The sequence below is a fragment of the Mobula birostris genome, chromosome 1 (genome assembly GCF_030028105.1).
Source record: "Mobula birostris isolate sMobBir1 chromosome 1, sMobBir1.hap1, whole genome shotgun sequence".
Classification (NCBI taxonomy): Eukaryota; Metazoa; Chordata; class Chondrichthyes; order Myliobatiformes; family Myliobatidae; genus Mobula; species Mobula birostris.
Window position 1 is genome coordinate 37,740,656 of NC_092370.1, and position 24,603 is coordinate 37,765,258.

At 41.4% G+C, this 24,603-nt stretch overlaps 1 protein-coding gene across 4 annotated transcripts in view; it reads right to left on the bottom strand.

Annotated features, from left to right (window-relative positions):
* The window catches only part of prex2 (phosphatidylinositol-3,4,5-trisphosphate-dependent Rac exchange factor 2), a 407,250-nt gene that overhangs the window by 203,729 nt on the left and 178,918 nt on the right, over positions 1 to 24,603 (bottom strand). For all 4 annotated transcript variants that reach the window (XM_072254160.1, XM_072254142.1, XM_072254151.1 and 1 more), the window contains 2 exons: positions 20,537 to 20,622; positions 11,349 to 11,485 (listed from right to left, as the gene is read on the bottom strand). In XM_072254160.1, coding sequence (XP_072110261.1) covers positions 11,349 to 11,485; positions 20,537 to 20,622 — 223 coding nt within the window. The remainder of the gene's footprint in view (positions 1 to 11,348; positions 11,486 to 20,536; positions 20,623 to 24,603) is intronic.

The following is a 24,603-nucleotide window of genomic DNA, read 5'->3' on the forward strand; positions in this document are numbered from 1 at the left end:
ACTCGTGGTGCAGTTAGAGATTGGTCGGTATAATGTTGTGGACACCCCTGAGTCATGGCTGAAAGAAGGTCATAGTTGGCCTTTCAGAACATTGTTTGTATGTATCCTGTGGTTTTACTTTACCCTGTTAGAACCAATCTTAGTCCATTATTTGGCAATCTTTTAATTAAGTTGATCTTCTTCAGAATATTCCTTTGCCTTCTCAGTTACTATTCTATTAATTCTGAATGTTCATCATTAATTCTCATAAGCATGGCTCACTTTGCGTATTAATTTTCCAGATCTAGGCATCATAATGTCTCTTTCCCTTCCCTGAAGCTTTTTTAGAACATCAAGTCTGCAGGCAATGTTCTTACACCAGTTTTCTTCAAAGCCCCTACTCCAAATCGTCAATAAGCCAATGAGTCATTGAGAATTATAGCAATGACTGCATATCCAGTGATCCATCAGTTAACTGATAAAGTTTCTGGTCGGTTTCCTACGCACCTGACCCAGGTGGCGTCCTTGGCCGTATCATTAGATCCTGTGTAGACCAACTGGCAGGGATATTTGCGGCACTTTTAACCTCTCCCTGCTTCAATTTGAATTTCCCATCTACTTTAAGAAATCCACGATCAGCCCTGTAACTAATACATGCAAGGTAACATGCCTTAATGGGTCTCAGGTACATCATGAAGTGCTTTGAGAGCCTGGTTATGGCACACCTTTAACTCTAGCCTCCCAGACAACCCTGACCCACTGCAATTTGCCTACCACCAAAACTGGTCTATGGCAGATGCCATCTTGCTTGTCTTTGGATCATCTGGACAGTAAAGACACCTACATTATACTATTGTATACTGACTACAGCTCCGCCTTCAGTACTATAACTCCAAGCAAGTTCATCACTAAACCCTGAAACCTGGGAGTCAAAACCTCCCTCTGAAACTGGATCCTTGACCTCAGAATCAGATTGAGATCTGAAAAGCAATCTTGTGCTTTCCTGGGGTAGATGACAAATAAATTCTTCTCAGACTTCCAGCCGGTTACAGGTATCGATTATAACCAACATTTTGATGACAAGTTCCGCCATCATCCTCAGTGATCCCTGATGACAGATTGAGATTTACTGATCACATGCACATATACTTTGTATCAAAATGAAGGCAGGAAGGCATAGGCGTTGTGACTCTAGTGGTAAGAGATGGAATTACATCCTTAGAAAGAGATGACATGGGGTTAGTGAATGTTGAATCTTTGTGGGTGGATTAATGGTAAGAAAACCATTATGGGAATCATATATAGGAGTCTAAATAGTAGCCAAGAAGTGGGGTTGAGATTGCAAAGGAAGCTGGAAAGGGCATGTAATAAGAGTAATATCACAATTGTAGTGAGAGACTTCAATATGCAAGGGGATTGGGAAAATCAGGTTGATGTCAGATTGTAAAAGAGGGAATTTGTTGAAGGCCTATGATATGGCTTTTTAGCGCAGCTTGTGCTTGAGCTTACTCGGGGAAAGGCTATCTTATTTTATTAGTCAGCTTAACAGAAAGGAACCTTTAGGAGGCAGTGATCATAATATGATTGAATTCATACTGCAATTTGAGAGGGAGAAGCATAAATCACATGTATCAGTATTGCAATGGAATAAAGGGGATTACAGAGGCATGAGAGAGGAGCTTGCTCAGATGGATTGGAGGGGGATACTGGTGAGGATGATGGCAGAACAGAGGTGGCTGAAGTTTCTAGGGATAGTTCACTAGGTGTAGGATAGATACATCCCACAGAAGAAGTTGTAGGCAGGGGTAGGCAACCGTGGCTAACAAGGAAAGTTAAGGACTGCATAAAAGCCAAGGAAAGGGCACATAAAGAAGCAAAAGTAAGATGAAAGTTGGATCATTGGGAAGCTTATAAAATCCATCAAAAGGCAACTAACAAAGTTATAAGAAGGGAAAAGATGAAATATGAGGACAAACTAGCTGATATATTAAGCAGGATACTAAAAGTTTTGTCCGTTATATAAAGGATAAAAGGGGGTGAGAGTTGATATTGGACCACTGGAAAATGATGCTGGTGGGGTAGAACTGGGGGCAAAGAAATGGCAGAGAACTTATTAAGTACTTTACTTCAGTCTTTCCTGTGGAAGACACTGGCAGTGTGCCAGAGGTCTGTGATTCTCAGGGAGCAGGAGTGGGTGCTATTACTATCACAAAGGAAAAAGTGCTAGGCAAACTGAAAGGCCTTAAGGTGGATGTCACCTGTACCAGATGGACTACATCTCAGAGTCCTGAGAGAGGTTGCTAAAGAGATGACGGTCATAATCTTGCTAGAATCACTTCATTCTGGCATGGTCCCGGAGGACTAGAAACTTGCAAATGTCACTCCACTCTTTAAGAAGGGAGGAAGACAAAAAAAGAGAAAATTATAGGCCAGTTAGCTTAACCTCAGTGGTTGGGAAAGTGTTGGAGTCTATTATTAAGGATGAGGCTTCGAGGTACTTGGAGACTAATGATAAACTAAGTCAAAGTTAGCATGGTTTCTGTGAAGGGAAATCTTGCCTGACAAATCTGTTAGAATTCTTTGAGGAAGTAAAAGCAGGGTGGACAAAGGAGAGGCAGTGTATGTCATTTACTTAGATTTTCAGAAGATATTTGATAAGGTGCCTCACATGAGGCTGCTTAACAAGATAAAATCCTTTGGCATCACAGGAAAGATACTGGCATGGATAGAGGAATGGCTTGCAAGCAGGAGGCAGCAAGTGGGAATAAAGGGGGCCTTTTCTGGTTGGCTGCCAGTGACTAGTGGTGTTCCTCAGGGGTCAGTACTGGGACCACTACTTTTCGTATTGTTTGTCAGTGATTTGGATAGTGGAATTGATAGCTCTGTGGTGAAGTTTGCAGATGATACAAAGATTGGTGGAGAGGTAGATTGTGCTGAGGAAGCAATGCCATTGCAACAGGACTTAGACATATTGGAAGAATGGGCAAAAAAGTGACAAATGGAATACAGTGTTGGGAAATGTATGATAATGCATTTTGGCAAAAGGAACAATAGTGCAGACTATTATCTAAATAGGGAGAAATTTCAAACACCAGAGCTGCAAAGGGACTTAGGAGTTCTCGTGCAAGACTACCAGAATGTTAATTCACAGGTTGAGTTTTTGGGTAAAAAAGGCAAATGTAATGTTGGCATTCATTTCAAGGGGAATAGAATATAAACTCAAGGAGGTAATGCTGAAGCTTTATCAGAGACTAGTCAGGCCGCACTTGGAGTATTGTCAACAGTTTTGGGCCCCTTATCTCAGAAAGGATGTGTTGTCATTGGAAAGAGTCCAGATGAGGTTCACAAGGATGATCCCAGGAATGAAGGGGGTTAACATATGAGGAGCATTTGGCAGCTTTTGGCCTGTACTCACTGGAATTTAGAAGAATGCATGAATAGCTCATTGTAACTTATCAAATTTTGAGAAGACTAGATAAGGTGAATGTGGAGAGGATGTTTCCTCTGGCGGGGCTATCCAGAACTAGAGGGAACAGCCTCAAGATTGAGGGGAGACCATTTACAACAGATGTAAGGAGGAATTATTTTAGCCAGAGAATAGTGAATCTGCGGAATGTTCTGCCACAGACTGCAGTGGACGCCAAGTCTGTGGGTACACCTAAAACAGGGAAGTTGATAGGTTCCTGACTGGTCGGGGCATCAAGGGATATGGTGAGAGGACAGGTGTATGGGGTTGAATGGGTTCTGGGATCAGCCATGATGAAATGGCAGAGCAGACTTGATGGGCTGAATGGTCTAATTCTGCTTCTATGTTTTATTGTCTTCTGGAGCCAAAGCATGTCCACTCTAACACTATTCAATCCAACAATGGGCACTCTACTTACACCTCGCTACTTTATATTAACTGTTAACTTTTCAACATTTTATTAACAACATTTGTGGGGACCATTGTCCGGGGATTCTCAAATGCTGTGTGACTGCTGTTCTAGATCTGATTTAGCGGCTTGTGTGTTTAAGCCTGTGTTTAAACTAGTGCTGGGGTACTTAGTGACTTAGGTACTTTATTATAGGTGCCACAGGAATTAAGGTTTTGGTGCAGTTCAAAGATATTATCCACAAACAATGCTTGTGTTTTGAGTGGGATGGATGCCCGAATTCCTGATGAACTGTAACTCAGAGTGCTGTAAACGTTTTGAGGAAAGTTGTGCTGTTTGAATGGTACTTTGACCAGTCAGCTGCTCAGGATATCATGTCAGTCCAGACTAGCAGTGATGTGACTGTAGTCTTGCTGCCTGATAGGTTGGGAGACCCTAGAGAAACGGGGCCATGGGCAGTCCATATTTTAAGAAAAGGGGGGCAAGAATCTGAGGACGAAGACTTTAAAGACATTGTTTCTGCAAAGTGAGGGAAAAGAGTTGTCTGGTATGAAAGCAACATACATCAAAGTTGCTGGTGAACGCAACAGGCCAGGCAGCATATGTAGGAAGAGGTGCAGTCGATGTTTCAGGCCGAGACCCTTCGTCAGGACTAACTGAAGGAAGAGTGAGTAAGGGATTTGAAAGTTGGAGGGGGGAGGGGGAGATCCAAATGATAGGAGAAGACAGGAGGGGGAGGGATGGAGCCAAGAGCTGGACAGGTGATAGGCAAAAGGGGATACGAGAGGATCATGGGACAGGAGATCCGGGAAGAAAGACAAGGGGGGGGGACCCAGAGGATGGGCAAGAGGCATATTCAGAGGGACAGAGGGAGAAAAAGGAGAGTGAGAGAAAGAATGTGTGCATAAAAATGAGTAACAGATGGGGTACGAGGGGGAGGTGGGGCCTTAGCGGAAGTTAGAGAAGTCGATGTTCATGCCATCAGGTTGGAGGCTACCCAGATGGAATATAAGGTGTTGTTCCTCCAACCTGAGTGTGGCTTCATCTTTACAGTAGAGGAGGCCGTGGATGGACATGTCAGAATGGGAATGGGATGTGAAATTAAAATGTGTGGCCACTGGGAGATGCTGCTTTCTCTGGCGGACAGAGCGTAGATGTTCAGCAAAGCGGTCTCCCAGTCTGCGTCGGGTCTCGCCAACATATAAAAGGCCACATCGGGAGCACCGGACGCAGTATATCACCCCAGTCGACTCACAGGTGAAGTGTTGCCTCACCTGGGAGGACTGTTTGGGGCCCTGAATGGTGGTAAGGGAGGAAGTGTAAGGGCATGTGTAGCACTTGTTCCGCTTACACGGATAAGTGCCAGGAGGGAGATCAGTGGGGAGGGATGGGGGGGACGAATGGACAAGGGAATTGTGTAGGGAGCGATCCCTGCAGAATGCAGAGAGAGGGGGGAAGGGAAAGATGTGCTTAGTGGTGGGATCCCATTGGAGGTGGCGGAAGTTACGGAGAATAATATGTTGGACCCGGAGGCCTAACAAAGGGTCTCGGCCTGAAACGTCGACTGCATCTCTTCCTACAGATGCTGCCTGGCCTGCTGCGTTCACCAGCAACTTTGATGTGTGTTGTCTGGTATGAAAGGTCTAATAGGTCCTTCAGCAGGTGATTTAAATTCTGAGCTGGTTTTGGCTGTTACGGCATTGGTTGATCAATGCAGAAGTGTACCTGCAGAGAGCTAAAGTTATCATAGGCTGAGGTGTTCTCTAGAGTCCAGCCCACAGCCAATGGGGAAGAAGAATATGAGGCTTGGGGAGCAGATATCTCAGTTACTGGAAGAACGGCAGTGCTCAGATAATATGAAAAATGGAGACTGGTCAAGAGCTTAAAGGCTGATAAGGTGAGGTCCCTAAAGGGGGAAAATCAATTAGACACTTCAGCTAATTACCTGCAAGCTCTGGAAGCTGTTTTTGGCACTGCTGAAAGTGCAGCCAATCTTAAGATGAAGTTTAGGCACACATTCCAGGAGGAAGGAGAGAAGATGGCTGCCTACCTTTTCACGTTGGAGAAGCTGCTGCACTGTTTGTGCCACAAAGGGGGCATTAAACTGTCTGAGAGAAATTGCTTGAGGGTGGAACAAGTTGTGAAGGGCGCGCTGTCACATGATGTGATTACTCGACGTATTTGAATGGCCCACATGATGCGCCCCCCTCCATCTTTTACCGAGTTACTCAGAGAAGTTAGAGAGGAGGAAAACATGATTAAGAAGCGGGACATTTCCAAAAGCCAAGTAGTGTCTCCAATGGTAGTTTCTGCTGCTGAAGTGTCCCCTGATGCCACAGAGATGGAACTTTTGAAGAATGAAGTGGAAAACCTTCAAGCTGAGCTGATTCAATGGATGACTGCAAATATTTCAACTAAATATAATGCGTCCATTGGGAAACCCAGCTCACCCGTAGGACTTAAGACACAGAGGACTGGCGTCGACTGGTATTTTCTGTTACAACTGTGGAGAAGGTGGACGTTTCAAGTGGGACTGTGTAGGACAGGAAAACTTCGAAGAGTAAGTCAGCGGTTGATCAAACAGAGAAGAAAAGGAGCCAAATTATGGAGGGACCAAGCAAAGGAATGGGCTGGCATTTCAGAGAGGATACCTTCCCATCAGTGTATCAAGAGGAATACAAAAGTGCAAAACACTATTCCTGTAGGGTTAGTGGGACCAAGCTCTGATATATCCATAGGGATTGAAGGTGTTTATGCTAAAGCCATACTTGACACAGGTTTGTAGACCCCGTTCCTATCTGACACATTTACCATTGACGCCACTCAGTGCCCTTGAGATTTAGGGGCTTAGTACTAATGAGTACCCATACAATGGTGACTTGTTGAAACTGGAGCTTTCGGAAGCAGATGTGGTGTAACTGAGACTATTGACACACCAGTGTTGTTCTGGCCAGATCCGGTTGAAAAGGTCGGAGCTTCCGTTCTTGTGGGAATAAATACTTCCATTGTGGGAAAGCTCGTGGGAGCAAGCAAGGGAAATGGAGAAAGCTTTTTGAAAACCTTGTCCATTCACCCTGTGTTCAGAGCTACTTTTGAGAAGGTGCAAGTTCCTCCTAAGCAGGATGATGAGCAGAAATGAGGAACTGTGCGGTACACCCGGTCTAAATCTACCATGTTACACCCTGGAGGAGTATCTAGAGTGACAGGAAGCCCCAAATTTGCTGGAATGCACAATGCCTTGGCCATCCAGGCGGATGTTCCTGATGATCAGGAAGAAGAGTTATGCTTACCTCCAGGAGTGCTGGTGAGACCTGAACTGCAGAAATCTTCATCTGCCTACACAAGAGATGTTACCCTCAGACTTAGGGTGCCAACTGCCCATCCTTTTCCTGTGACAGTCATGTCTAGTTTTCTGGGGGAAACAGAAGAGAAGCCATCTCCTGGATTGAGGAAGTCAACATCGAAGTCATGCACTTTGGTGACTCACCAATGCCCAAGGAATGGAAAAGGAGATTATCTGAGAAGATGTTGGAACACAAAGATGCCTTTTCTACTGATGAGTTTGATGCTGGTTCTCCAAAAATACTTGCCACATTACTAGAGTGACCTAGAACACCCATTTCTGAGAGAGGGCTCACCAGTTAGCACCAGCAGAGGTTGAAGAGGTTCAGCAGCACCTGCTTAAACTGAAGGAAGCTAAGTTCAGTCATGGAGCAGGGGGACCTGAGCTGCCAGAGGTACAAGTGACAGACAGGGAGGGTCACAAGGAACGATTGAAGCTGTAGAAGCTGAATATGAGATAAGTAGATCTCAGAGAGTCAGGAAACCCCTAGCTAGGCTGACTGAAGATGCACCTGGGAAACCGAGAAGGTCCTTTCCCATGGTGAGATATGCTACTTCCATTTACAACTGGACTGGGGGTCCTGAAAACAAGAAATTCATTTGAATGCTGCGGTATTAATAATGGTTTAATAAGTTTCAAGTCATGAGGACCAATCAGGATGGTGGAATCAGGGGAAAATTCTAGAGGGAGCAGGTTGGAGAGAGATTTGTGACGGACAGTAAGCCGGTGGGAGCTCCGGAGAGGACAGGAGAGAAGATGCCTGAGAATGCCATGGGAAAGAGCATCCCCATTGCATGGTGCTTTGTGTAGACGAATGGCTCAAAGGAGGAAGGGCCAATACTCCCGAGAGAGAGCCCACTTGTTCGAGATGGACTTCGAGTACAGTATGGAATGTGGTGTGTGCTTTCATGCAGGCCGTGTGTTCAGTGTGTGAGTAAAATACAACTCCAGGATGAGCTCCAACTTTATGTGCACCTTGGACTGGTTTAACTGTAATGGGCCCTTTTATTTATTTCTTTTCTCTTTCCTACTAACTGTTTGACAAAGCTGAAATTGGTAAGTATATTTTCTTTATAATTTGATGTGGTGTATGATCTGTTATTTCTTGCCGACTGACAATTGTGATTGGGCAGTATTTACACAGCATTCACTCAAATCAAAGTTTCTTCAATCAGAACATCACAACGTTCCTGTTTGTTTAAGCCCCAAATCATACCGATCCTAGATGTATATTTTTTTAAAAAGATGGCCTTCTCACGGCTGAGCCACATGGCTGTTAGTAGAGCTGGCTAACGAGCCAAGTTTGCGTACAAGCCCGGTGGAGGGGGGGGGCTGCACCTACAATGCCACATCTTACAGGAGGGACATTGCACAGGTTAACTACCATCCTGTCAATACCTGTTATAGCTCTAATTTCTCAAGTTTAATTTCTAGTCTGTGCTTGCAGTCACCTAAGCCTGTTAAGCCAAAGCCTGGCCACTCTAACACTATCCACTCCAACAATGGCCACTCCGCTTACACCTCACTTCTTTCATTTGACCCAGCTAAGTCCCTGGGAGATCATTATGATTGTAGCCTGCTGAAAAGTTCTGAAAGGCCACTAGTTTCCATGAAGCTATTTACCATCATGACTTGGATATAATGCACTATATAATCATCAATGTCAGGTCATAATATCAAAACTACCATTGAGCAAAAAAATGGGAGCTTTGGCTCCGTATAGATTTCAATAACTTAATGAACTCCACCAGCAGGTTCTTACAGCAACTAAAGACAAACAATCAATTCTAGCCTTGTCAGCCACTCCCATTAATGAATGAATGAAGAAGCAAAAGTAACTGTTTCCAATGACTTATAATTTAGGGCCATGAACACTGGATTAAAAACAATCCAGTCACAAACAATCAACATCAAGATCAATTTTGGGTAAGTAAACAAAAGAAGGCAAGAAGTGACATGGATGAGTAAATATGCTTAAGACCATTTGCTGTAGAAGGATTAATATCCACAGAAACTGGTTGGGATAAATGAATTGATATAGAGATGTAATCTTCATATCTTCATGCTCCGTCCTTTACACATCCGTATTATTCACGGACAAGATGCACATTGTGCCATCATCAATGAATTTCTGATTATTTTGTGCAACTAGTTACCAAATATAAACTGAACATATTTTCTATATCCGATACCAATTTTATATCCCTTTTACTATCACAAAATTATGCTACACCACCAATTATTACAATATTGTGTCACATTCTCTTACAGCCACATCTGCTTAGTGCAGAGATTCAAAACCTAAAGTAATACACACAAAATGCTTGAGGAACTCAGCAAGTCAGGCAGTGTCTATGGAAAAGAATAGAGAGTCAATCCATTGGGCCGCGACCATTCATCTGTCCTGATGAAACATTGACTCTTTTTTCCTTTCAATAGATGCTGTCTGACCCACTGAGCTCCTCTGGCATTTTGTACGTGTTAATCCATATTTCCAACATTTACAGAAACAAGTGTTTAAAAACTAAATACCATATTGTCAAAATTATATCCAATGTTTGTACTTTTATTAAATTATCATGGAGTTTAATACTTGCAAATTATTATACATTTATATTTATATATATACAGTAGGCATTGCATAATTAGTACTGCCCTCCATTCGTTTCTTTATAGCATTGTTTTATTTTTCTTATTGCTATGAACTTGATTTTCTCTAAATTTTATGCAACTAAATTCTATTTCATGCAGCAAGAACACTGTCCTTTAGCAACTATATTATAATACTTCTCAATATATTCATAAATTAACAGAGCTGCATATTTAATTTGAAGCCTCTGACCTTGGCAACACTCCCCTAGAATACAAACTCCTGATGCCTCAACCTTTTTTATGTTTATTAGTGTTATTTTCTCATTGAAAATGTTATTTTCTCATTTTCTCATTCAAGAAAATAGGACCAGGAGTAGGCACCAGTCCTATCAAGCCTGTCCACCATTTAATATGATCATGGCTTATCTACAATAGCCTCAACTCCTACTCTATGTCCTCAGTTCCTCACTCTTTCAAATATTTATCTATCCCCAACCTAAATGTATCTAATAACCTGGCATTCCCCACATTTGAGAGCAGAAAATTCCAGAATTTCACACCTTTCTGATAGAAGAAATTTCTACCCACCTCAGTATTAAATGACTAGCCCATTATTTTATAGCTACTATTTGCCTTTGAGCAAATTTGTCACACATGAATCCCTGGCTTTGTTTATATTTAGCTTTCCTATATGGTATGTTATTTTCTCTTTGATTATTCAATCCAGCATCCTGTCAACAACAGAAGTTAAAATAACTGGCCAATAATTCTCATCTTCTGTCTTCCTCTCTTTTGGAACAGTAGAGTCACATTAGCTGCTTTCCAATTTTCTGGTACCTTCACAGAATTTATTTGAATTAGTCTATCTGTTATCTTATAGATATTTGCAGTGTATTCCATGGAGAAGACTGATACAGAAAAATTGATTTAATGTATCCATTGTTACCTTGTTTCTTACTGCTCTTGTTTTCTAGAGGTCCCACACCAACCTAGCCACCTTCTCACTACTTATATATCCACAGTAACTCTTACTGACTGTTTAGGTATTACATGCAAGTTTTCTCTGAAAATCCATTTTCTCCCTTCTTGCTTTCTTGTCTTTTGATGCTGGATGCTAGAAACTTCCCTGTCCTCTAACCCAGTGGTCCCCAACCTCCGGGCCACGGACCGATACATTGCCGCGAAGAATGCAGCAGTAGCCAGAACGCACCTAGCATACCTTTAAGAAGCAAGCCAAAATAAACAAACTAATTAATTAGGTGCCGCCCGGCACGTAAATGTCGCCTACACCTCTGATCTGGACGGACACTTACGTGCCGGGTGGCACCTAATTAACTAGCTTTTTATTTCGGCTTGTTTCTTAAAGATGTGCTGGGTGCATTCCGGCTACCGCTGCACCGCTGCATTCTTCGCGGCCCGGTATTGGTCTGCAGCCTGGAGGTTGGGGACCACTGCTCTAACCTACCAACGGACCTTTGTGTACCCCACTTTTGCTTGATGAAGAAATCCTACACTAGAGTTTCATCTTCATTAATTGGAGATATTTCCCACATATTTACCTGTGAAGGATGCTTGTACTTCCGACACGCTGTGACATGTGCTATCACACTTGCGTGACTCTCCTTGCTTACGTTGATGCCATTTACTTTGATGATGCATTGACCAGGATGGAGGCCTGCTTCTGCTGCAACGGTTCCTTTACAACATGAAATGAATCAGAAAACTTTTAATTCAGTGTCATTATTTTTTCACTTCTCTGCATCAATAGTGAATAATGCAATATTTCACAATATTTTAACCCTCATTATTTCTTTGAGGAATTTCTACAATAAACTAGCAACAATGCTAAAGTTAAATAAGGCAATTCACTGGACTAATAAATTGAAAACTGTTTATTTCATCGGTAGATTGATTCAATTATTACCTCTTAGACAAATTACTATATTCCACTCTATCGGTTGCTTAGCAAGAGCATGAAATTGTCAGGAAATGCAGAGGAGGCTTGACCCAGAAGCAGAGTGGTGGAGATGATTTAGGAGTAAGTGGTAACTTAAATAAAGACTGTAAAATAACAAGCATGAGGGCCCACAAAACAAGAGAGAACAGAAACTAGGCACAGCAGGGAACCAGGTAAGCTTTATGAAGGGAGAATGAAAACTCAGAGCAACTGGATCAGACCAGCTGGTTCAATAAGTGAACAAGGACGTGGATGAGAACTGGGGTTAAATAGGATGCAGGTGATGAGTCTGAAACAAATGTTTTTAATGGGTGGAGACTGGGAGGTGCCTGTGTGTGCAGGCTGGGAGATGTCAGGAGGAGCAGGCCTGACAGAAATGAGGCAGCTGACATGAAATTCACATTAAGCTCCGACATACCAAATTTGCATTGAACTTAAAGTTGGTCATGCTGGAGGAATATGTACAATTGGTTAAGATTATCTTCCTAAAATCCTGTAACATATGTAGATGAGTTAATAAAAATGAATAACAATGCAGATCACAATGGCATTTGAGATTTCATTAAGAAAATGGAGATGTTATTGTCATGGAACTCATAATAGTTAGTAAATCCCTAAATTGCTGTGGGCACCAAGGTAGCATAGACCCTAATGGAGATTTTTGCATTTTTATTCACCACTGGTGAGGTACTAGAAGAAAGGAGGACATCTAATGTGATTCCTTTATTTAATAAGGGCAATAGGGATAAGGCAATGTAACTGCAGGCCAATACATTAGCCTTACATTAGTGTTTGAGAAATTATTGGAGAAAATTCTCCCAACAGGATAGGATTTTTCATATATTTGGAAAGGTAGAGCTAATCAGCAATAGCCAGCACTGGTTTATGTAGGGGAAATCTTGCCTGAAAATTTTATTTGAGTTTTTTAAGGAGCTAACAAAGAATAATGAATAAGGCAAAGTGACCGACATTGGCTATATGGAATTTTGTAATGAAATTGACCTACATCATAGTCTTAACCAGAAAGTTAAGTCACATTGGACCCAAGCTGATCTGGATATTGCGACCAAATTTTGAACCAAACAATGCTGTTGGAAGGATGCTTTTCTTGCTGGCGTCTCTAACCTGTGAGACGCCACAGGGCTAGGCACCGGGACCTTTGCTGCTTGTGATACGCAGGTATGTATTAACAAACTGGAAGCGGATGAAGGAAGTATGGTTAGCTAATTTCCAGATGATATGAAAATTCATTTCATGGATAGTGAGGAAGATTGTCTAGACTACAACAGGATATAGATTAGAAAGAATGTTAGGTGGAACGATTCCAGATGGAACTAAATCCCAACAAGTGCAAGCTGATGAATGAGGGGGCATTGGAGTTCAAGTCCATTGTTCCCTGAAAGTGGCAACACTGTGTGAGATGATAGTAAAGAAATTATATCACATGCTTGTCTTCATAGATTGAGGCATAGAATATAAAAGTTAGGATGCAATGTTTCAACTTTACAAACTGTCTTTTTGACCATAGTCTGGTTGCCACCTGTAGGAAGGATGTGGTTGCATTGGAGAGTGCAGGGGAGATTCATCAGGATGTTGCCTAGTTATGGGGAGAGAATGGATAGGGTTTTCATGGAACAAAGGAATCTAGGGTGTGAGATGGAAGAGGGATCATTTATCTTAAAGAGGGATATAAAAGGAGGACAATGGAGCCTAACAGCAACTCCTCTGCTTGCATCTTCAGAAAGAACAGCTCTATTTCTAACTTCAATATCTCTATTTTTCCCTTTCAGGGTTCTTTGAAGACCCTGACCTGGAGTTACATGCTGACTTTGGTTCTTTGCGCGAATGGGACCCGCTCTCGAGCTTTCATGACTGACCATTATTCGGTATGCCAAGGATGTAGCCTAGGAAATTAGCTCATCTTCGGAGTTACGGGATCTCGTGGCTCTGGAGACAGGTGGACTGAAGGTCGATGCCTCTGCTGGAACTCAGTGTGTCGTGGGAGACGGAAGATGGAAAGCAGCGAGCTGGCTGCTGGCTGTGTGCCCAGAGACCCAAGTTCTTTGGGCACAGAGCTCAGAAAAAGCGACGCAGCGGACTTTTAACATCGTAAAACAATGAGTTGTTTGTTATGTCTCCCCTCTTGCTGTGAAAAAGGGACATCTCTTTTCCCTTATTAGGAAGGGGGGGGTAGGAGAGAGAGAGAGAGAGAGAGAGAGGAAGGGGAAGAGGGAGGGGGAGAGGGAGGGGGAGAGGGAGGGGGAGAGGGAGGGGGAGAGGGAAGGGGAGAGGGGGGGGAGAGGGAGGGGGAGAGGGAGGGGGAGAGGGAAAGAGGGAGGGAGGGGGAGGGAGGGGGAGGGAGAGAGAGAGCGCGCACCTGTGTATGTTGAATACCAGGTGAACGAGTAGTCTTTGGGTACTGCGAGTCTGTGTCTTTGCTGATGCTTTGCTGCATGCTTGAGTGCTCGGTGGTGGGTCCCAATACTTTTTTTTTGCTGGTGGGGGTGGGGGGATTGTTGCTTTGCTGCCACTTATGTGTGGGAGGGGGGAGTTGGGGGCTTTGGGGTTCAAACATTTAACTGTCATTCATTCTTTGGGGGCACTCCTCTATTTTTGTGGCTGGTTGCAAAGAAAGAGTATTTCAGGATGTATATTGTGTACATTTCTCTGACATTAAATGTACCATTAAATGTATGATAGACACTCAGAATCTTTTCCCATGGCAGTGGATCAAAGATAAGCAGACATAGGATTAATGTCAAAAAAGGGGTTATAAATGGGGATGTGAAAGGAATGCATTCTTTTACAGAGAGAGTGATTGATTTATGGAATGCACTACCAGAAGAGGGGGTAGAATCAAATGAAATCACTACATTTAGGAGACATGTAGATAGGTTTTTGAATAGTTAAGGCATAAAAGTTTACTGATCAATTGTCGTCAAATGGGATGTATGTGGTTGGCAAAGGTTAACATAGATGTGGTGCAAGAAAGGGCCCTTATCTATCCAGTCCAACTCTATAAATCTATGATACAATAAATAGATGATGTTAGTTAAACACTAGGATGATCATGAACTGTGAATGTGGCAAGAAAATAACAATCATTCAGCTTTCTCCTCTCTCTACCCTTCATCTCCAAGACAATTTATCTTGTTAAGAAAACATTAATTCAATTAAGAATGAGAAAATAAATAGAAAGTTTACAAAATAGAAAACAAGTATGCATGAACGATTTCATTTTGATTGAGGGTTTCTGGAATATGGAAGGAAATTCCAGAGCAGTTTTAAGAAGAACTTTGCAATTCCAAGCAGTATGATAGAGGAGGCTCAAGGCAAATCTTCTGACCAAGGGCTCCGAGATGTTCCATTCATTTTTTATTCTAGCCTATCGTGCACAAATTTACAGAGTATTACACTACCATGAAGACACTTACAAAAGGAAAACACAATGGTTCGTGTTTCTATTTACCCATGGAAGCTGAAAACATAATGCTCATACTCGATACATATTCCTACAGTTTAGAATTTCTGGTGATTTCAAGGAGTACAACTATCATCCAGTTGCACTCACATCTACTGTGATGAAATGTTTGAAAGGTTACTCACAGCCAGAATCAGCTTCAGCATAAACAAGGACCTGGACCAATAGGTCCACAGCAGATGCAATCTCGCTGGCTCTCCATTCAGCCTTGGACTACCTGGACAATAGCAATACCTACACTAGGCTGCTTTTTACTGATTATGGTCAGCATTCAACACCATCATACCCTCAGTTCTAGTCAACAAGCTCCAAAACCTGGATCTCTGTACCTCCCTCTGCAACTGGATCCTTGACTTTCTCACCGGGAGACCACAGTCGGTGTGGATTGGAAATAACCTCTTCTCCTCACCGCCAATCAACACTGGCACACTTCAGGAATGTGTGCTTAGCCCACTGCTCTACTCTCTCTACAAACACGAAAATGTAGCTAGGTACAGCTGAAACACCATTTATAAATTTGTTGACGGCACAACTATTGCTGGCAGAATTTCAGATGGTGACGTGAAGATGTACAGGAGCCAGATCGATCAGCTGGTTGAGTGGCATCGCAACAACAACCTTGCATTCAACGTCAGTAAGACCAAAGATTTGATTGTGGACTCCAAGAAGGGGAAATCGAGGGAACACACACCAGTCCTCATCGAGGCATTAGCAGTGGAAAGGTGAGTAGTTTCAAGTTCCAGGGTATCAACATCTCTGAAGATCTATCCTGGGTCCAAAATATTGATACAATTACAGAGAAGGGACAACAGGGGCTATATTTCATTAGGAGCTGAGGAGACTGGGTATGTAATCTGAGACTCTTGCAAATTTCTACACGTGTACCATGTAGAAAATCCTAACTGGCTGCATCACTGTCTGGTATGGAGGGGCCACTGCACAAGATCGGAAAAAGCCACAGAAAGTTCTAAACACAGCCAGCTCTAGCCTCCCCAGCATCGTGGACACTTTCAAAAGACAATGCCTCAAGAAAGAGGCATACATTATTAAGGACCCCCATCACCCAGAACATGCCCTCTTCTCATTGCTACCATCAGGGAAGAGATACAGGAGCCTGAAGACACACGCTTGAAGTTACAGGAACAGCTTCTTCCCCGCTGCCATCAGATTTCTGAAATGACAATGAACCCATGAACACTATCCCATTATTTTTTGCTCTCTTTTTACACTGCTTTATATACATATTTCTTATTGTTTTTTAAATCATTATGTATTGCAATGTGCTGCTGCCACAAAACAATAAATTTCCTGACAGTTGAGGACAGATGATCAAAATGGGACTGGAGTGATCAGTTAAATGATTCCTTTCAAAGCCATACTAGAGTTGTGTCTGACTAGATATTGCAATAGATAGAGAAGAAATATTTTGTTTCCATGAGTGTTTGCCAAGATTATTTTTAACTTTATAAATATATACAACAGTACAGCGTAAACTTGTTGGGCCATCATAGTTGGGACTATACAGCTCTCTAGCAGCAAACCACAAGGTCACTAGAAGAAGAAAATCTATTTGCTTGATGGAAAAACAGGAAACAGATCAAGGAGAATAGTAGGTGACTTTAAAGGGATAAAACCAGTGCATTACCATTTTATTATCGAGTACCTCGTTTATTCTGACTTGGATTTTCTAAATGATGCAAATACAGGGGCAATACAAAACAGCTGGCAGAAATAGCATAATTACGAGGCTTTGGAGTTAAAAAGAAAAATTGAAACTATGGCAATTATGGTAAGAAAGAACTTCAGCCAAATGAAGGAGCACCTTAATAAAATTGACAGGTGGGTGTGATAGTGCAACACTTATTCACGTGTAGCTACATGAATATTTTTAATCTGAAACTTTGAGGCAAGCGGAATAAACACAAACTCATGTGATTTTAAATGAATTAACAAATTAATCAAAAATGTGGAGGAAGAACAAAAATTCTACAACTTTGCTTAGAAATTGGAAAGAATACAGAATTATTCTAAAACTGCTGAAAGGATGATTTCAGAAATACCCAGAAAACCCAGAGAAAGTATAGTTGAAGATATGAACACAATTTTGTGTGTGTTGCTTTGGATTTCCAGTATCTGCAGGTTTTCTCGTGTTTAAGACATCCTCCAATGTAATTTGTAGTCCACATCTTAACTACTGTTTGGGGGTCTGTATACAACTCCCATCAGTGTCTTTTTACCTTTGCAGTTCCTTAGCTCTATCCACAATGATTCCACACATTCTGACCCGATGTCTCTTCTTTTTTTGACTTGATTCCATTTTCTACCAACAGAACCACACCACCCCCTCTGCCTACATGCCTGTCCTTTTGAAAGACTGAATATCCTTGGATGTTAAGCTCGTAGCTATAACCTTCTTTCAGCCACGACTTAGTGACACCCACAATGTCATACATGCCAATCTGTAACTGCGCTACAATTTCAACCACCCTATTCCATATTCTGCACACATTCAAGTACAAGACCTTCAGTCCTGTATTCACCCCTTTCGATTTAGTCCACTTTTTATGTTGCAACTCTATTCCTTTAATACTCATAGATAGAATGACATGGATTTTTAAAATGGTTTCATCTGTTTTCTGTCACCCTCAAAGGATTGTGTAAGTACAGCTTCTTGACTTTAAGTACCTGCAACCTTTTAGTTTGCAATATTAGAGGCTGTAGTCTGTTAAGTAACTTACTGAGCGTCTGACTTATCACCAATGACATAGGTACATGGGAAAGGTGAGATCCTGAAGAAAAATAGTATTGGGCCTCAAGGGAGGAGAGTGGAGAAGTGGGGTTAATTGAATAATTCGGTATGTCATCAAAAACCTTGGCAAACGTCTATAGATGTGTGGTGGAAAGTGCGCTGACTGGCTGCATTACGGCCTGGTCTGGGAACACTAACACCTTTAAGCGAAAAATCCTACAAAAGGTAATGGATTCAGCCTAGTACATCACAGGTAAAGCCCTCCCAACCATTGAGCACGTCTACGTGAAATATTGCCATGGCAAAGCAGCATCCATCATCAAAGATCCTCACCACCCAGGCCATGCTCTTTTCTCGCTGCTGCCATCAGGTAGAAGGTACAGGAGCCTCAGGACTCATACCAGAAGGATGAAGAACAGTTACTACCCCATAACCATCAGGCTCTTGATCAAAAGGGGATAACTACACTCATTCTATTTCTGGTGTTCCCACAACCAATGGTCTCAATTGAAGGATCTTGTGATTTCATGCTCTTTCTTTTCATGTTCTTTCATACTCATTATTTATAGCTATTTCTTTATATTTACATTTGCCCAATTTGTTGTTCATTGATTCTGTTTACAGTTTCTGATCTTTGAACAGCCTGCTTTTGTGCTGTATCATTACATGAAACTATGATCAGGCAAGTGATTTATTGGTGGTATGTGTCAGAGTGATTTTTGAGTTTAGGGCATTTAGCAATTGACTTTGGCTATCAGTCTTCACATTTGAAAGACAGTACTGGGGATTTAATTTGGAGTGCAGCTCTGAACAATGGGTTCCTATAAATTGTGAATCCCAGTCCAGACAATACTAATTAAAATTCATTTGGATGTCAGTGGTGTGGATTTGAATCAGGAGGTGTGAAGTTTGTGTGTAGTTTCAAAGAAAACATTGCTCATACATTGTAAATATGGAGTTGTCCTTTGATCTTTAGTGCATAAAATATTGAGCCCAGTGTTGGGTCAGTGAGATCATTCAACCAAAAGTGTCTCCATATGATGCCTGCTGTACCTTGTTTTGTCAAATAAAGAAGCTGCTTTGTATCTACCAGTAATTTTCTCCAGTGACTTTGTTAAAGCAACAACAGTGTGGATCTGGTGTTTTTATTAATTCTGGGAATGTTTCACATTGATTGCGATGTACAGTAAGTCATGCGATGTAATGAATATCAGAATTTGTTACAGGATGTCATGGTACATCAAATCACTTGCCCCAAATATTTAATGTTGTTGAGGCCTTTACGGTTGTTTTTTTTTCGTATTGGATTATGCACAAGTTAAACTATCTTTGATCTCAGATGCAGATTTAAATACTGAAGATTTAATGTGTACTTCTTAAAATGCCAGGTTTTAAATCCTCTATTTTGAAACTCCAGGTGGAGAACTCCCTCATCCTTAATCCATCTCAGACATGACTCATTTGGTAGCAATCTTCCCTTCAAGCCAAAATATTCCTCATTGAAAGGTTTGAATTCAAACCTGTCTGGTTGAAGAATATTTTCAGAATTTTGTGTCCCTTCACTTTCATGTCTTCTCTGTGATTTTTTTAATCATAAAATTTAACACACAAATGCCTAGAAATTCAGTTGTCCAAATCAGTTTCTCTTCCAGCATTTTTGCAATTGAAAAATGTTTTTTTATTGGGAGTGAATTGCAATTACTCCCACTTCCAGGTCTTTAAGGATCATGCTGTAAATTTAAATAAACACCCAAGTGCAGCTAACACCATTAGTAACTCAAGGGGCAACATCAACTTCAATGCAATGTGTCTTTACAAAGGAAAGTAGGCAGACTGCTATAGAAATCACCATTGTTGAGCACCTCTGGTGTTACTGGCATAGGAATTGACCCAGATCCCAATTAGTTAAATCCTTTACTTACCTAATCACAATCTCCAATTGTCCCCTCCACATAACCCCAACCTTCCATATTCCGATATACAATCTCTCCAGAAGTAGACCATGATTTTCCACTCCTCCCAGACCTCCACAACCCAAAATGATCACCGGTCTCCAACCTACCCTCCCTCTCTTGCCTCATTTTTGACCTGCTCCTCAAACACCATCCTCCTATATCTAAGTCAGGCTTATCAGCCATAACCATATGCAACCAGGTCCTTACTACAAAACAAATCATGTTTTTATTACGAACATAAATCCATTACATGAAAATAAATGTAACTTGGCTACTTTGGCATTTCTGTTGAAAGAAATTTGATTAAACGTGCAGCCTTCACTGTTTTTGAAGCTGTAATTTGTCCTTCAATATTTCAAGACCCAACAAATATGTCAGTTGAATACAATGTAACTATAAAATATAAATTGCAAGTTTCGACTGTACAACACTTGAAGGAGAAACATTCCGTGCTATCCACTAATGGCAGTTATGTACCAGTGCATACTGATGCAGTTTAAAACAGGTAATTAAGTAAATTTTCCTTTCATTGACAGCATACAGATGTCAGCCAGGTGTTTGTCAGTGACTGATGTTAAACGTGCCTGGCAAAAAAATCTTTTTACCTCTGCCAATAGCGTGGACAACTGATGGACCATATCCTCGAATCTGAAATCCAAGACCATCCGCAGAGTCTGGAATCTTTATTGTCCTATCCAAAGAAAATCCACTTGCTAATTATGCGGTTTTGTGACAGGCCTAGGCCTGAGTCAACGTAGTAGCAGTAGTAGTTTGTGACAGACTAAATGAGACAGATTTTTTTTAAGAAAATAAATCATTTTAAAAGAAATCCAGACATAAATCATACAGAAGTAAAACACTTGGATAGAAATAGAGTGTATCAAAATAGGGCATTTTCAAATATTTCTAAAACTGAGTTTACAGTTCACTGATATTCAAATTTATTTTCCTTTATGTTTTGAGGCTCTCTGCCTCTTTCCCGACATCCCATTGCACAAGTGAAATAAATGCAGGTGATCTAGGTCAAAGACAGAATGATGAGAGTACAAAGCATTTCTATTTCTGTAGGAACCATTCATCGGGGCTGAAAAGAAAAAGATAAAAGAGCACAGTAAAACTCCGATAACCAATTGTCCAGAAATCTTGATGGTTTAGCATCTGGTTGTTTCCCATATTGGATTTAAACTCATTTCCTACAGTCCCCTTTAACCTCACCAGGGGCCCCATTTCCTGCATTCCCTTTAAGCTCACCGAGACCTTGGTTCATTCCTTTGAAACTCAGCAAAATATCCTGTTCCTGCAGTCTTTTTAAACTCACTGGGATCACTGGAAAGGTTATTATGAAATATCTTAAAAGGATGAACTAAAATTGTGGTGGGGTACTAATAAGAGTACTATCCAAAAGTATGCTAGCTTGGCACCAAAGATGTTGAATTACCAGATGTTACTGTATATTTACTCATTTACAGTGAGAAAAGCATATTAATACAGACTGAGCAGAAGCTTTTGTAGAGGAGCACTGAAAGTTATCTCAGTTAAGCAATAACAAGTGCAAGATAGTGTTAAAGAATTGAAGGTTGAATTTAAAACATGTTTAAATATAAAATTATCATCATAGTATTAAGTAACTGAAGTGAACTCAGACACAGGATTACTTGATACCATCGAGAAAATAAATGTCCTCCACTTTGCAGTTGTGTTGCGCCTCACTGAAGGACTACATGAAGTTAATAACAGAGAAATGAACAAGGACATCAGACGTAGAATAGGAATAATGGGCCACAGTGTTTTGGAGTCACAAGTGCAGACAGGACTGAGGTATCTGGTAGTGTTGTCACTTAATCTGCATTGGATTTCTCCAAAGTAAATGGATTCACACAGAGCTGTGAATGCAATAACAGCTATCTCACATGGAAGTCATTGGAGTCAAGATCAACGATTAAGGCGAAGGTTGGGTGTTGCCTCTGTTTGGAAATCCTGAGGCTGTCCAGCTGCAAAATAGAGTGCCAAAATGATCCATCTGGTATACAACAGAGTCTTTTGGAGAAGAGGAGCTCGGTGGGTAATACCGTTCCGCCTGACTGGAAGTGCACCGAGAGCAGTAAGCGGTGTGAAGGAGTGGGGTGCTTACTGATCTGGCTAACAACAGATGGTGCAATCCAGGGTATATTACAATCAAGGAACGTGTTTGCAGACTGGATATTGAACTTTTTACTGTTGGACTTCGGCCACATTCCACCGAGATACAACACTGGGAGGCACAGGAGGTCGTTCCTGCCTGTGGCCATCGAACGTGCAGCTCCTCCCGTGAAGGGGCAGACACCCTGAGCCAATAGACTGGTCCTGGACTTATTTTCCATCTGGCATAGTTTTGCATTTTGTTGTTTGATTGTTGGGGTTTTTTGTATTGCTATTTTTTCGCTCTATTCTTGGTTGGTGCGGCTGTAACAAAACCAAATTTCCCTCGGGATTAATAAAGTATAACTATCTATCTATCGAAAGGCTAGCTCAGTGGTGCAGCAGTTAGAGCCTCTGCCATGCAGTTCTGGTCACTCGGGTTCAATCCTGCCCTTGTTGCTATCCGTGTCAAATTTGCATGCTCTCCCTGTGATATGAGTTTCCTCTGGTCCCCCCCCCCCACACACACCCTGTAAATGTGTGGGTTCAGAGGTTAATTAGTTATGATTAAGTGGTCCAGACGTAGGTGTGTTCTAGAATCTGGGGACAGTTGCTTAGAGAGATGGGAGGGTAAAAATTAGATGGGCGTGCGATTAGTGTAAACGGGTGCTTGATGGGTGCACCCAGGTTGGTGAGTTGGTGGGCCAAGGAGCCTGCTCTGTGTTTTTTGTCCCTATGACTCTGTAGCTCCAAATAGCCAGATAGGAAACACTATAACATTAGGAAAGTCTTTTTTTTTAATCAGATGATCCACAAAATGGTTTGTGGGCATTGGGGAAAAAAGCAAAATCCAGGCATAAAAGCAAGTCAGTAGACCTGTTCACTGAACAGAATTCCAGAAACAGAGAACATTCTCAGCATTCCCAGCAGCAAAGAACAGATAAGTACACCATATAATCATCATTTAAGCAATGGCTCTCTTCAAACAGGAATCCTTGGTCCAATTTCCCAAATTCACCTCTCAAAATCGTACATTTTATAATCCTGTTTTAATTTTTTGTCATATTATGGTCCCTTTTGCCAAGACACCTAATTGTATCATGTTTATTATCAAATGCCTGAGGCAGATCTCGTTCTCTGCACTGTGGCATGCTAGATCTCTAAGAGCAGCAAAAAAAAGTACTAGTCAGGGCATGTTTCGTTCAGTGTGCATCTTCAAAATTTTGCTCTAAATTTCTAGGCAAACCAGTGGTTACAAGAGACATCACTGGCATTAGAGTAAATTAGAAAAGATTGATCATAGCAGTAATAATGCCTCTTAACTGAATGTGCCAGCAGATCAACTGAAAAGGGCAAGGGGGGGGTCACATGGAGTTCTGTGCTCACCAATAGATCTGCCACGATTTCAGAAGCAGCTGGAAGATGCAATGCTACAGAATGCTTAATGACTTTCTTCCAATCCATTGAGAGTCTTAGGGCCAGATTTCCAGAACCAGATCACTTCAGCTTCCCTTTACCCCCACCAACTCAACTCAAGGTGAGTAATACACGTGGCCTAAATGGACGATACCTTGTCACAATGGCAGTGCACCTTAGGGTCAATGCACCCTTCTGTATGCATTGGAAAGCCACACTACAAAAGGAGGAGTGGATACAAAGTTACTGATGTTGGTCTGAGCAACTAATGCCCTCACTCCTTGGAATGATGCATTTATTTCTCTGTTGGTGTTCTTGCAGTCACTTCCTGGTGTTAAGCTCATTTAAAGAACACTTCCAAAGAAAGGGAAAGCTTCATTAAATAATTATTTGAATCTATGAAAATACTAGCAAATAGATTTCGATTGATTACTGTACGTCAAAGAAAATAAGAATATCTTGTTAAAACTGTCTTGACAAATGCAATAAGACATAATTTTATCATTCAGCACTCATTTTAATTTATAACATTTTAGGTAAAGAGATATATGTATAAAGAATTTAATAAAATAATGTGAGTTTAGTGCAATATGGCAGTGTACATTACTTTGAGAATATTAACACCAACAATGAGGTGATGCTCAAAAGAAGGATGGGAGCAGAAGCGGATACGTACATATTCATATGAACTGTGTTGTAATGTACCTCTTGCTTAATACTTTGCACAGAAATAAAATGAATATGGGTAATCAAGATCATAGTCCATTCGGCCATTCACCATGGTATGTTGTACAAGTATTCATTAAAATGAAAGCCTCTCTCATGTTCAATGTCAAACAAATAAATGCTGCTGGGCAAGGTTATTTATTTTTATTGTGAATAAAATAACAAATTATTTGGCTTTCTATTGGAGGTATGATGGAGAGCCGGATGGAACCAAGTATTAATGACAGTAAATCTCAATAAGAGTGAACTATGTGGGATCAAGCTCTTCATCTGCTGTGCCATCTCCTGTCCTGACAAGACAGCTGAGATCACAGACAATGTTAGTGCAAGCTCTTATACCACCAAGGTTGTCTCCTGGTGTTCCCATGTGTCATTGCAACATAAGTCACACATCAGAGCAAGAATTTCCTTT